Source organism: Podarcis bocagei (assembly GCF_964188305.1).
Source record: "Podarcis bocagei genome assembly, chromosome: 1".
Lineage (NCBI taxonomy): Eukaryota > Metazoa > Chordata > Lepidosauria > Squamata > Lacertidae > Podarcis > Podarcis bocagei.
In genome coordinates, this window is record NC_138125.1 from 130,541,835 (window position 1) to 130,555,005 (window position 13,171).

Genomic DNA, 13,171 nt, shown 5'->3' on the forward strand with positions numbered 1-13,171 from the left:
TAATGACATCATATGACAAATAGAAGTTTTACTGCAGTGGAATTAGCATTTAACAATGGTTATAATATATCCTGAATTTTGAAACATTTATGATTTTTCTGTTAATATTTTAATTTACTGGCCACATCTGATTCTTGATATACATTTTTCTTGTTCTAGGTCATTGCACAGATTTTGTACCTGCACTTACTAAAGCAGCCAGGCCCTATAAAGTAGAACCAATAGTGAATATTGTTAAATTCTTGTTGGGGTAAGTTCCTTGCTTGTATATTTTTCCACTACACCATGGAATTCCTCATGCAGAGATAAAGGTCCTCATCAGTAACATACATACTAAAAAAAAAAGCATTTGAAATTAGGATTAATTATAATTTTTTGATAAGCAAGTAATGCAAACAACTATAATCTTGTGTTTTCTCCCCCCACAGGCTTAACTGGCTTAAAGGAATCTGGGATATATTATCCTTGCCAGAATTGGATGCTGTTACACCGAACAACCAGAATTTGTGGTTTCCTTTTGTATCTCTAATCCTCTTTATGTTTGGGACCGGCATAGCCTATTGGTGTGGCAAACTCTTCAGTTCATTTCTAAGGATCTCATCCTCATTGCATGTAGCTTTGGCCAGGTAAGGAAAACACCAACTGCTCTTATTTTATGTGGGTGAAATGATAAAAGATGAAAATATAGTGCCTACTTATTAAACAATGATTATACTAAACCTGGGGATAGTTCTTAACTAGCTGAGAGAATGGGTTAACTTTCATTGGGACTGTAGAACATTGTACAATATTTTACTAGCTTTTAGTGGCATCTTTGTGAGATGGTGGCTGTAAGGGCAATTTGGTTAACTTGCATTTAAAGAGAGGTTTTTCTGCATAAGGTAGAACCTTATCACATTCTACCAAAGGATACTAAATGGTCAGAGGTAATAGGGTTAATAGTTGCGTACTTGTTTAGTCCAGGACATCATTCACAAACTGACCATTGCCAGTTTGTAATTTTCCTTTCCAGTTGAAATGCCATTCTTTTTCAATCAAATTCTGAACAGGGCATAAAAGCTTTTTTATTTCATGAAGGAATAAACCATTTGTTACATTTCTGTTCTAGTTCTGCGGTGGTTTTCTTCCATTTTTGTTCCTTGGCCTAATCATATCAGATTGCGTTTATTATCCTTCTTTTATTTTTTTAAAGGTTAGATAGGATAGATATCATTTGTGGGCTTAAGGAGGTCTTTGATTTTACTTTCAATTTTAGTTCTTGGAAATTGGAGCAAGTTTCTGCACTTATACTTATTGTACCAGGCAGAATGAAACATACAGCTGCCAAAATCCATGGCCCTTGACTTGATTAAACTTGATTTTTCCTTTTTCTTTCCATCAAATTACTCTTTTTAAATTATTGGATTGTAGGTTGATCTTTCTATTTAGGACTCCTCTTTTTCAAAGTAACTTTGCTCATCTTATCCGGGCAAAGTAAAAAGTAATCACGCTTTAATTTAGACTTTGACCCAGAAAGCCACAGAATGCTTGATTCCTATCTCAGGGTTTGTCCAAGAAACATTTTTTTTCTAGAAACTGCCCCCCCCCCCCAGAAGCTATACCATTCCAATGTGTTTGTTCTGTTATAATTCTGTAGTACTAACATCTGCTTTGGGAAATATACATAATTGAAAAACAGACTGGATTCACTAAACTTCAATGTACAAAAGAGATATTTGGTAATACTGTAACTCCTTTTCCTGAAAGGTGAAGTGTTTATTTGCAGGTTTAGGGGTAACATTATTTTCAGAAAACCAGGATGTGGCATCTTTAAGTAGTATTCATAAATACCAAAACTGTTAGTTTAAAAAAGAAATGGAAGGGAAAGAATACAAAAAACAGCAAATTCGGGACTCTGTGAAATGAATTGACCCTCATAGTTATGGATTTTGGTAAGCCTCCAGACGCAGCTGCGTTATATATGTTGCACCAGAGTGAAATTGTAACTTTTCCCTATGGACACGAGGACACCCTCTGAAGGGCAATGTGTACCTCCTTTAGCTTGAGCCAGGAAAATGTCTATTGCATAGGTTCTAAACTTTGGTTAGCACAAATCGTAGTTTGGCAAGGTGTCTGAGCTGACCCATTATACTTTATACATGATTAATGTTTGGCTGCTCAGGGTGTGAGCGGGCGGGTGTGGGGGCTTCCCTGGTCCTGAATGGGGTAACTGTGCCCCTGAAGGACCAGGTGCGCAGCCTGGAAGTCATTTTGGACTCACAACTGTCCATGGAGGCACAGGTTAATTCTGTGTCCAGGGCAGCTCTCTACCAGCTCCACCTGGTACGCAAGCTAAGAACCTACCTGTCTGCAGACTGTCTCGCCAGAATGGTGCATGCTCTAGTTATCTCCCGCTTGGACTACTGCAATGCGCTCTACGTGGGGCTACCTTTGAAGGTGACCCGGAAACTGCAATTAATCCAGTATGCGGCAGCTAGACTGGTGACTGGGAGTGGCTGCCGGGACCACATAACACTGGTTCTGAGAGATCTGCATTGGCTCCCAGTACGTTTCCAAGCACAATTCAAAGTGTTGGTGCTGATCTTAAAAGCCCTAAACGGCCTCTGTCCTGTATACCTGAAGGAGCGTCTCCACCCCCATCGTTCAGCCCGGACACTGAGATCCAGCGCCGAGGGCCTTCTGGCGGTTCCCTCACTGCGAGAAGTGAGATTACAGGGAACCAGACAGAGGGCCTTCTCGGTAGTGGCGCCCGCCCTGTGGAATACCCTCCCTTCAGATGTGAAGGAAATAAGCAGCTATCCTATCTTTAAAAGACATCTGAAGGCAGCCCTGTTCAGGGAAGTTTTTAATATTTAACGCTGTACTGTTTTTAACACTTGATTGAGAGCCGCCCAGAGTGGCTGGGGAAACTCAGCCAGATGGGCAGGGTATAAATAAATAAAATAATAATAATAATTTGAATTAAATTATGACTGTTTGCATTTTCCAGACCCTCTCGACTTCCACCAGAGCCCAGTTTGATTACGCGAAGAACGTTGTGCGTAGCTGTTTGCATGTTTTTCCTTAGCTGGACTACATGTGGAGCATTGGCTATATTAATGACATATGTTCATTACGCCTTCAAGGTATTTAACCGGCCTGTGGCAAATACAGTGTGCGAATAAAATGCTTTAAAAGTTTTTAAATCATGGGTTGGTTTGGGCAGTCTTCTCATAGGTTTGGTGCCGAGTGAGATGTGGCGTGGAAAATGAGAGGAAAAGATGGCGCTTGCCCCGTCTCCAAGTCATCCAGCTATCCCTGTTTTTGGTGCACATAAAATCCAACACATTTTGCTCAGATTTCTTGGTTGAATACCGTATTTTTCACTCTATAAGGCGCACCGGACCATAGGGCGCACCTAGTTTTTAGAGGGGAAATCAAGAAAAAAATATTATTTCCACACCGACGCCTCTCGCTCTCCAGGCTTCAGCGAAAGCAACGCGAAGCCAAGGAGTGCGGAGGGAGCGCTCCCTCTGCGCTTCTGAGGCTTCGCGTTGCTATCGCTGAAGCCAAGGAGCCTGCATTCGCTCCATAGGACGCACACACATTTCCCCTTAATTTTTGTTGTTGTTTTTTTGAATAATCTTTATTAAAGTTTCAAAAGGTTACAAAACACAAAACAGAAAAACAAAAAAGAAAAAAACAAAAGACAACAAAAAAGGTTCCACCTTTTAAGTCTCATTTCCAATAACTTCTTTTCATGACTTCCCCACGCCTCCCCTTATTGTATTCCAACTCCAGTTGTTTGTTCAAACAAGTTTTTATCCTTAGTGTCTTAACCATAATTTGTTAATTTACTTAACCATAATTTATTAATATAATTCTTTGTAATAGGTTTGAACCTTAGTTCATTATTATGCTTAGTTTATTTTATTCAGCAATTTATAAAATATATACCTTAATCATCTATGTAAGAAAAAAAAGATAAAAAAAACAAGAGAAAAGATACCTTTCCTAAGGTTGTCCCTAATTCCCATCCACGGATTCCCCATTCTTGTAGTAATAAAAAGCATATAATTTTTACACTGCAAAATAAAAATCAGGCCCCCTTTGGACTTCTAAACCCCACCCTTCTCTCCCCGGTTTCAATCCCAAGCCAAAGTCCAGTTAGTCCATCTTTTTAGCCTGGTGACCTTACGTCTGAGGCTCTCAAATCTCTCTCAGTCCCTTTCAGCCAGCTTCTTCGGAGGTCTCTCATACTAAACACCCAAGCTCGAAGAGGTACCTTCTCAGTACTGACCATATTTCTTCCAGCCAGGCCTACTTGATTAAAGGTGGAGCTCCAGCTCTGTTTCTTGAGTCTATATGTCCCAAATAGTCCAGCTTTCACCTTTGTCGAATTAAAATTCAGCTTGGCAGGTCTCTGGCTCTCATTTGTCTTCTGTAACATTTTGGCCACCCCTTCTTTCTGCTCCTCCTGTTCAGCAAATGTCCTTTCCTCCTCTTCAATCTTTGGTTTCTTTTCTTGTCCAGCTGTCTGTGTTTTAAACATCAAGTCCCTTTCCAACTCAGTAGGTATATTTTCTGTTAACTTCGGTTTTGTAGGACTTGTAGACAAAACATGGCCTTGCTTAGACATCTCTCGCAGCTTTCCCACGAGAAAGATAAGCTCTTGCAAGTCAGCTCGTATTTCCCGACCTAGTTCCATTCTTGTAATGTCCAAGAATCCCCTCTAGAGGGATTCTGGTTACTTAGTATTCCTTTCCCTTCCGATCCAAAAGTCAGATTTATTTGTATCAATCTTTCTTTACTTTCAATATTTTGTGGCAATTTAGCTGGTTAAAATTTAGGCTTTCAGTTTTTCCCAACTTTGACAGCTAATTTGACAGCTGTCAAAAGTTTTCTGTAGATTCTAAGCAGGCTCTTTTCACGGGTTACTCCCGGGCTTGAGAAAAGTGGTACTTAATCCAATCAAATAAGCTCTTGTCCTCCAGCACATTAACTTATACTTTTAAATCCGTGCAATTTATATCTTTTATCCAATCACAACAGTTCTTCTCACAACCTTAGTTGGCAAATCCTTGCTTTAAACTGTTTACAATAGGGGGGAGACGGACTTCCTTTTTTTTCACCTCCCCCGCTCGTACCAAATCCACAAACGAATTATTTGTAATCCAATTTCCAAATTACTCACGGGTTGTTGTTCTTGATTTTGAGTCCAAATTTAGTAGGAAGAAGTCAGCGCTCTCCGACAAATGGCATGCGGCTTCGCTCGGCAGGGGAAGCAGAAGACTCACAGCACCACGCCACTCCCCGGCACCCGTTCCGTAGCCTTTAAAAAGGCTCCTTCACGAGTCGGGAGGGTGCTAACGGTGCCCGCCGAGTCACCATGTCCACGGGCTCCATGCCCGTGGTTTTTAAGGGTCCCCGTGTCGCCGGCACGGCAAAACCCAGCCCCCTGTCAAGCCGATTCCCTCCGGAGCTCGGAGGGAATGCGCCATTAGCCGATCGCGCTAACCCGGAAGTGGAGCCATTTCCCCTTAATTTTTGGAGGGGAAAAAGTGCATCCTATAGAGTGAAAAATACGGTACTTTTTTTTACTGTTACCGCCCCCCTGGCCTTCTGTGCCAACTGAAAACCTACTTCATAGGGTTGGGGAACCCTTCAGAACAACATGGGAGGTGGCACTGGGGGGTGGGAGTGCAAGCCCAGGTTTCAGACCCCCTCTTTCAGATCCCATGGACAGCAATACTAAAAGGAAAGGGAGTTCATGATGGCTGGGAGTTTGTTAAGAGGGAGATAGTAAAAGCACAACGTCAGGCAATACCAATGAGACGGAAACATGGAAGGTGCCTAAAGAAGCCAGGGTGGCTATCTAAAGAACTTTTAACTGAATTAAGATTAAAAAAGGATGTGTACAAAAAATGGAAAAGGGGGGAAACCACCAAAGAGGAATTCAAACAAATAGCCAGCACGTGTAGACACAAAGTCAAAAAAGCTAAAGCACAGAATGAACTCAGGCTTGCTAGAGAGGTTAAAAGCAACAAAAAAGGCTTTTATGGGTATGTTCGTAGCAAAAGGAAGAACAAAGAAACAGTGGGGTCACTCAGAGGAGAAGATGGTGAAATGCAAACAGGGGACACAGAAAGGGCTGAACTCCTCAATGCCTTCTTTGCCTCAGTCTTCTCCGATAAAGAAAACAATGCCCGACCTGAAGAATTTGGAGCAAATGATTCTGCAAAGGAAACACAGCCCAGAATAACTAAGGAGACAGTACAAGAATATTTGGCTAGTTTAGATGTATTCAAGTCTCCAGGGCCAGATGAACTGCATCCAAGAGTATTAAAAGAACTGGCAGATGTGATCTCAGAACCACTGGCAGTCATCTTCGAGAAATCCTGGAGAACAGGCGAAGTCCCGGCAGACTGGAGGAGGGCAAATGTTGTCCCTATTTTCAAAAAGGGGAAAAGAGAGGACCCAAATAATTACCGCCCAGTCAGTCTGACATCAATAGCAGGGAAGATTCTGGAGCAGATCATTAAGCAAACAGTCTGTGAGCACCTAGAAAGGAATGCTGTGATCACCAATAGTCAGCATGGATTTCTGAAAAATAAGTCATGTCAGACTAACCTGATCTCATTTTTTGACAGAATTACAAGCCTGGTAGATGAAGGGAACTCAGTGGATATAGCCTACCTTGATTTCAGTAAGGCATTTGACAAGGTGCCCCATGATATTCTTGTAAAGAAGCTGGTAAAATGCGGTCTTGACTCTGCTACCACTCAGTGGATTTGTAACTGGCTGACTGACCGAACCCAAAGGGTGCTCATCAATGGTTCCTCTTCATCCTGGAGAAGAGTGACTAGTGGGGTGCCACAGGGTTCTGTCTTGGGCCCGGTCTTATTTAACATCTTTATCAACGACTTGGATGATGGACTCAAGGGCATCCTGATCAAATTTGCAGATGACACCAAACTGGGAGGGGTGGCTAACACCCCAGAGGACAGGATCACACTTCAAAACGACCTTGACAGATTAGAGAACTGGGCAAAAACAAACAAAATGAATTTTAACAGGGAGAAATGTAAAGTATTGCACTTGGGCAAAAAAAATGAGAGGCACAAATACAAGATGGGTGACACCTGGCTTGAGAGCAGTACATGTGAAAAGGATCTAGGAGTCTTGGTTGACCACAAACTTGACATGAGCCAACAGTGTCACGCGGCAGCTAAAAAAGCCAATGCAATTCTGGGCTGCATCAATAGGAGTATAGCATCTAGATCAAGGGAAGTAATAGTGCCACTGTATTCTGCTCTGGTCAGACCACACCTGGAGTACTGTGTCCAGTTCTGGGCACCACAATTCAAGAAGGACACTGACAAACTGGAACGTGTCCAGAGGAGGGCAACCAAAATGGTCAAAGGCCTGGAAACGATGCCTTATGAGGAACGGCTAAGGGAGCTGGGCATGTTTAGCCTGGAGAAGAGGAGGTTAAGGGGTGATATGATAGTCATGTTCAAATATATAAAAGGATGTCACATAGAGGAGGGAGAAAGGTTGTTTTCTGCTGCTCCAGAGAAGCGGACACGGAGCAATGGATCCAAACTACAAGAAAGAAGATTCCACCTAAACATTAGGAAGAACTTCCTGACAGTAAGAGCTGTTCGACAGTGGAATTTGCTGCCAAGGAGTGTGGTGGAGTCTCCTACTTTGGAGGTCTTTAAGCAGAGGCTTGACAACCATATGTCAGGAGTGCTCTGATGGTGTTTCCTGCTTGGCAGGGGGTTGGACTCGATGGCCCTTGTGGTCTCTTCCAACTCTATGATTCTATGTTTCTATGTTTCTTTCTCAAGTTGCTCTTCCCTCGTAGTTTTAAGGAACAAGAAAGGAATTATGTTTTAGTTGGATTAATTGGCAAAGTTGACAGCTAAAATAAGAGAACCGTAGTGACAAAGGTTTTGTGGAAGAGTGGAATCCCTTTTCAGATCATTTAAAGAAATATTATTATATGATGGACACGCGAGCAGGATTGGGACTATGAGCAACAGAAGAGAATAAAGATAACAGTAGTTTTGTTAAGGGTTAAGAGATAGAAGGAAGGGTGTGACAGAGTGAGAGAAACAAACACCATGGAGAAGGGGGTGGGAAGTAAAAGGAAAAAAGTTTTTAATCATGTACTGAAATGTCTGTGTGAAATTTTTGAAAACTTAATTAAAAAACTTTAAAAAGGGAATTATGTTTTAGTCTCGGTGATGAAGATAAGTTGCACTTAAAAGTTGATACACTGCAATTCAAAAAGACTTTTTTTTTTTACAGGTTATTAAACTGCATTCAAATGTCAGAACAGAACTAAGTGTCCTTGATACGGTAGGTGTGTTCAGTTACCAATTTAAAACATTGGAAGTTAATTTAAACCAACAGTAAAAGAAACTTAAAAACATCTCAAAATTTACACGTCTGGATAGGCTTGCCTAAACAAAAATAGTTTTGGCATTTAATGTTTTCAAATGTTTGTGTTCCCCCTCTCCTACCTTTTGTTCCCTTTGTGCTTTGCCTTTTGTCTGGTACACCACTAGGGAGTGGGCATTCAGGAAATATTGGTGTGTTCCCCCAAGGACCTGCAATGATGGCTGCACTGGCATCATGGCAGCATTGGGAAAGGAAAGGGCAATAGTATATCTTGGCTACATTGCTACTCAAGCCAGCGTAGTGTAGGGTCTCCCAAACTTGGGTCTCTAGCTGTTTTTGGACTACAACTCCCATCATGCCTAAGCTAGCAGGACCAGTGGTCAGGATTGATAGGGATTGTAGGCCAAAAACAGCTGGAGAGGCCCAAGTTTGAGGAACCCTGGTGTCGTTGTTAGAGTTCTGGATTCGGACTTGGGAGACCAGGGTTGAAATCCTGAGTCAGCCATGAAGCCCACTGGGTGACCTTTGGCCGGCGGGTCTCTCTCAGCCTCACAGAGTTGTTGGTGAGGGTGAAACGGAGACAGGGAGAGTACCTATCCTACCTTGAGCTCCTTGGAGAAAGAGGTGCATTATAAATTAAATAAATAGCACTACAGCGGTACCTCAGGTTACATACGCTTCAGGTTACAGACTCCACTAACCCAGAAATAGTACCTTGGGTTAAGAACTTTGCTTCAGGATGAGAACAGAAATCGGGCTCCGGCGGCGCGGCAGCAGCAGGAGGCCCCATTAGCTAAAGTGGTGCTTCAGGTAAAGAACAGTTTCAGGTTAAAAACAGACCTCCGGAACGAATTAAGTACTTAACCTGAGGTACCACTGTACTTGTTTTGTGTTTTTTTTTTACCTTCCCCATGAAGCACTTTTAAGTTCACCGTTAAACTTTTTATCAACCTATTAATGCCTACGCTAATATTTTATAGTGCCCAAAGAACTCGGAACAAAGCTCCGCTTGTTCCAAAAGAGAAACGGAAGAGAGCTGTGCATCATCCGCAGATGGCCTTTCAGAAGCAGCAGCAGCAACAACATCATCACCGCCTACAGGCAGCGCAGCCCTTGACAGCGTTGTAGACAGTCTTAAGATGCATGTCACCGTCCTCAACTTGCTCACGTTGATTGTGCTGCTCAGTTGCCCATCTTTAATTTACTGGCTGAAAAATCTCAGGTAACCGCCAGAAGAACATGCAGGTTTTATACAAGAATCCACGACGGGTTGGCTTCAAACTCGGCTACTCCATCCAAAGGCGTTGATTTTAAAATTGGGGAAGCTCATAGCAGCATCAGTATATGAAGTTTGTTGTATTCTCTTTTACTGCGTTGCATATTGTTTCTTGTTCCGTCCCATGCCGTAATATCTATTTCTGCTTGTGTAATCACTTAGAATCATAGAATTGGAAGGAACTCCGAGGGGCATCTAGGCCATGGGTAGGCACACTAAGGCCTGGGGGCCGGATCTGGCCCAATCACCTTCTAAATCCGGCCCGCAGACAGTCTGGGAATCAGCGTGTTTTTACATGAGTAGAATGTGTCCTTTTATTTAAAATGCATCTCTGGGTTATTTGTGGGGCATAGGAATTTGTTCATTTATTTTATTTTTTTCAAAATATTGTCCGCCCCCCCAAGGTCTGAGGGACAGTGGACTGGCCCCCTGCTGAAAAAGTTTGCTGACCCCTGATCTAGGCCAACTAAATCATACATGACAGATTCTCTGCTTATGTATTATCTACCACTCCATCCTCTGCTTATGTATTATCTACCACTTGTGTCTACAATATTCTGTTGTTGCTACTTTGTGTTTCCCTTGCAAAATTTGATTTTACGTTTATTACCATGCTCTTTGTTTTTTCTCCCCCAAATAGGTACCATATCAAGCTTGATCCTGATCCATGTCGATCTACTGCTTTTATGCTCATAGCCATTTTGGGTATACTCATGAATGCAAGCACTACAAAAGTTAAAACAAGGTACCTTAGTTCATTATCTTCATTTCCCCCACAGTTTTGTTGTTTGAAGGTGCAGTTTGGGGTGTTTATTTGTGTTTTAAAACCAAACAATCACAATTATTTTAGTCACATACAGGTACAAGCCTTTAAGAGCATCTTCTGCCTGTTCCCACCCTACCCACTATGTATTATCAGGATCACTTAGCAGTGTTTCCCAGACTTGGGTCTCCAGCTGTTTTTGGATTACAGTTCCCATCATCCCTGACCACTGAGTCCTGCTAGCTAGGGATGATGGGAGTTTTGTGTTTTCAAGCTGTTTCCTTACTCTTTACTGTTCGGTGGGTGTGATTCAGAGAGGCTTCTCAAAGTGGGAGTGTCAGGGAAGATGCCTTCTGCCAATTTCACCCCTGCAAGCCCCACATGTTATTATGGGGCATGCACCCCTGACTCTGAACGAAAAACAAGCCATGGTTGCAGCTCACCCCTTTTTTGGAGTGAGACAAACCACAAGCCTATGTTGGTGCCTAATGCTAAGCTGAACTGTGGCTTAGCTCTGGGTAGTGTGGCAACAGCAGGACCCAGGGAAGAGCAAATAAGCTGTGATTTTCTCTTCCAGCACCAAAAGGCTTGCACATTCACGATAAACCATAGTTTGGGTTACTGTTACGTGCCAGGCCCTGAGTGCCCCCCCTACACCCCCATTTTCAGGGGTGATGATGGTTCAGGTCAACGCTTGCCATGTTAACCCTCCATTTAAATGAGACTGCAATATTGAAATGTCAGGCTAGGATATGCCAGAAGGTTGGGTGGTTCAGTCCGAGTCTTTCTTTTCTTTTTCGATTTTTCTATGTGTTTATTAAAAGTACATTCAGTGCATGAGAGTAGCCAAGAGGGCGGAAGGGGGGCAGCTGTCCCCCCAATCAATAAAAATACATAGCAAGCTGAGATTCTGCCCCCTTCTAACAAAAGGCCTGCCCCCCCCCCCCCCGCAACAAAAACCTTGGCTACGTCTGTGATTCTGTGTCTGTTTTCAAGTCTTCAAGTAGTTCATGCAGGTCAGTTACATTCAGTTTGAGACGTTTTGTTATGGGGTTGCTGGGAGACAGAGGGCTGAGGAAATAGGCGGGAAATAAACTTTCATTTTTTTCATAATATATGAGCAGACCTTTTGTGTCAGCCCCGTGTGGGCAGGTATCTTAATTTTGCTGGCGGAACGAAAGATCAGACAGCCCAGGAGATGCTTGGTTGCAGTTGATGGGTTGCAGTGCGCTTTGTTTATGTAATATGCAGAAGTACTAAATACTCCCTGCTATTTTCCTGGGAATATCTGCACTCTTTATTATGCCGCACAGCTTGCAGCCTTAATAACAGCAGAATTGTTTTACCTTTTCCCCCCTTTCTCCACAGTAAACTGCTGAAGATGGCTGCACATCTCCCACTTCCTTTGTCTGTTGCCGCTGTGGTGTTTGCACCAATGCACTTAGACAGAATGCCATACTTCGTAGTCATTCCCCTTTTTCTTCATGTGTTATGCTGCATTGTGTAAAGACTTTAGTTTACCAAAGCACCAAGCACACCAGGGAGGGAGTTGAACCAAGGATAATCCGGGACAACATGAAAATATCATAAACATTATCTTCTGTCCGTGGCAGAAGTGAAAACAATGCTGGACACATGTTGTGAAGGTTGATCCAGTTAGAAAGCATAGGGTTTTGTACCTTACTGTTAAAAAGAAATCCTTGTAGAAACTTACAGCTCAGTTCTGAATCTGCCTCTGACAATGATGCTTTATTTTTGTGGTGTTTGGGTTTTTTTTAAAAAACAACAAATGTGCACTTGTGTGTCCCATATGCTCTTCGGGATAAGCACCTTTACTGTTGGCAAAATCCAGAACCAATAAGACAATCCGAAAGTTCTTATTCCGTTAAAGGCAGCTGAAGCTATGTTTTGTCCTTCCTTGGGTCTGTACTAAGCTACAGTGCCGATGCTGCGCGACTTGGTGACAAATCAAAAACTATTTCACAGCTTCCATGTTTGTGAGATTATTGAAAGTGGTGGTGGCCCAGTACATCGATTTATATTCAACGTAACATAGTTTACTAAGTACCGTATTTTTTGCTCTAGAAGACTCACTTTTTCCCTCCTAAAAAGTAAGGGGAAATGTGTGTGCGTCTTATGGAGCGAATGCAGGCTGCGCAGCTATCCCAGAAGCCAGAACAGCAAGAGGGATCGCTGCTTTCGCTGCGCGGCGATCCCTCTTGCTGTTCTGGCTTCCAGGATTCAGATTTTTTTTTTCTTCTTGTTTTCCTCCTCCAAAAACTAGGTGCGTCTTGTGTTCTGGTGCGTCTTATAGAGCGAAAAATACGGTATATCAGCAGATGTGTATGCTCTTTGTATTGTTACACTGCAGTGTGAAGCTCAGGGCAGATTCTCGGGTGACTTTCTGTACATAGAGATTCATGCTAGTGTACATGGAAACATGTAGACAGTTACACGGATACCTACTTTAGCAATACTTTGTGTTGGGAATAGCACACCCATATGAGCTTCCCAGTATGTGCATATGTTCAAGACCAAAATATATATCTGTTCAGCTGTTTAAATGTGAGTGTTTTAGTAAGGCATTTCTGGCTTCAGTAATCATCATCACAAATCATACGGCTTCCAACCGAATAAAAACACAGCAAAACATCACATATTAAAATTTCCCGATACAGGACTGCCTTCACATGTCTTCAGAAAGTTGTTTATATAATTTGACATTGATGGGAGCCACTGCTGAG

The 13,171-nt window shown here is 42.5% G+C and overlaps 1 protein-coding gene across 1 annotated transcript in view; it reads left to right on the forward strand.

The window, feature by feature from the left end:
• The window catches only part of PGAP1 (post-GPI attachment to proteins inositol deacylase 1), a 53,858-nt gene extending 40,939 nt beyond the window's left edge, over positions 1 to 12,919 (forward strand). The window contains exons 21-27 of the mRNA XM_081208664.1: positions 160 to 250; positions 429 to 626; positions 2,990 to 3,125; positions 8,296 to 8,346; positions 9,369 to 9,610; positions 10,305 to 10,409; positions 11,796 to 12,919. Coding sequence (XP_081064790.1) covers positions 160 to 250; positions 429 to 626; positions 2,990 to 3,125; positions 8,296 to 8,346; positions 9,369 to 9,610; positions 10,305 to 10,409; positions 11,796 to 11,934 — 962 coding nt within the window. The 3' untranslated portion in view covers positions 11,935 to 12,919. The remainder of the gene's footprint in view (positions 1 to 159; positions 251 to 428; positions 627 to 2,989; positions 3,126 to 8,295; positions 8,347 to 9,368; positions 9,611 to 10,304; positions 10,410 to 11,795) is intronic.
• Positions 12,920 to 13,171: the final 252 nt, after the last annotated feature.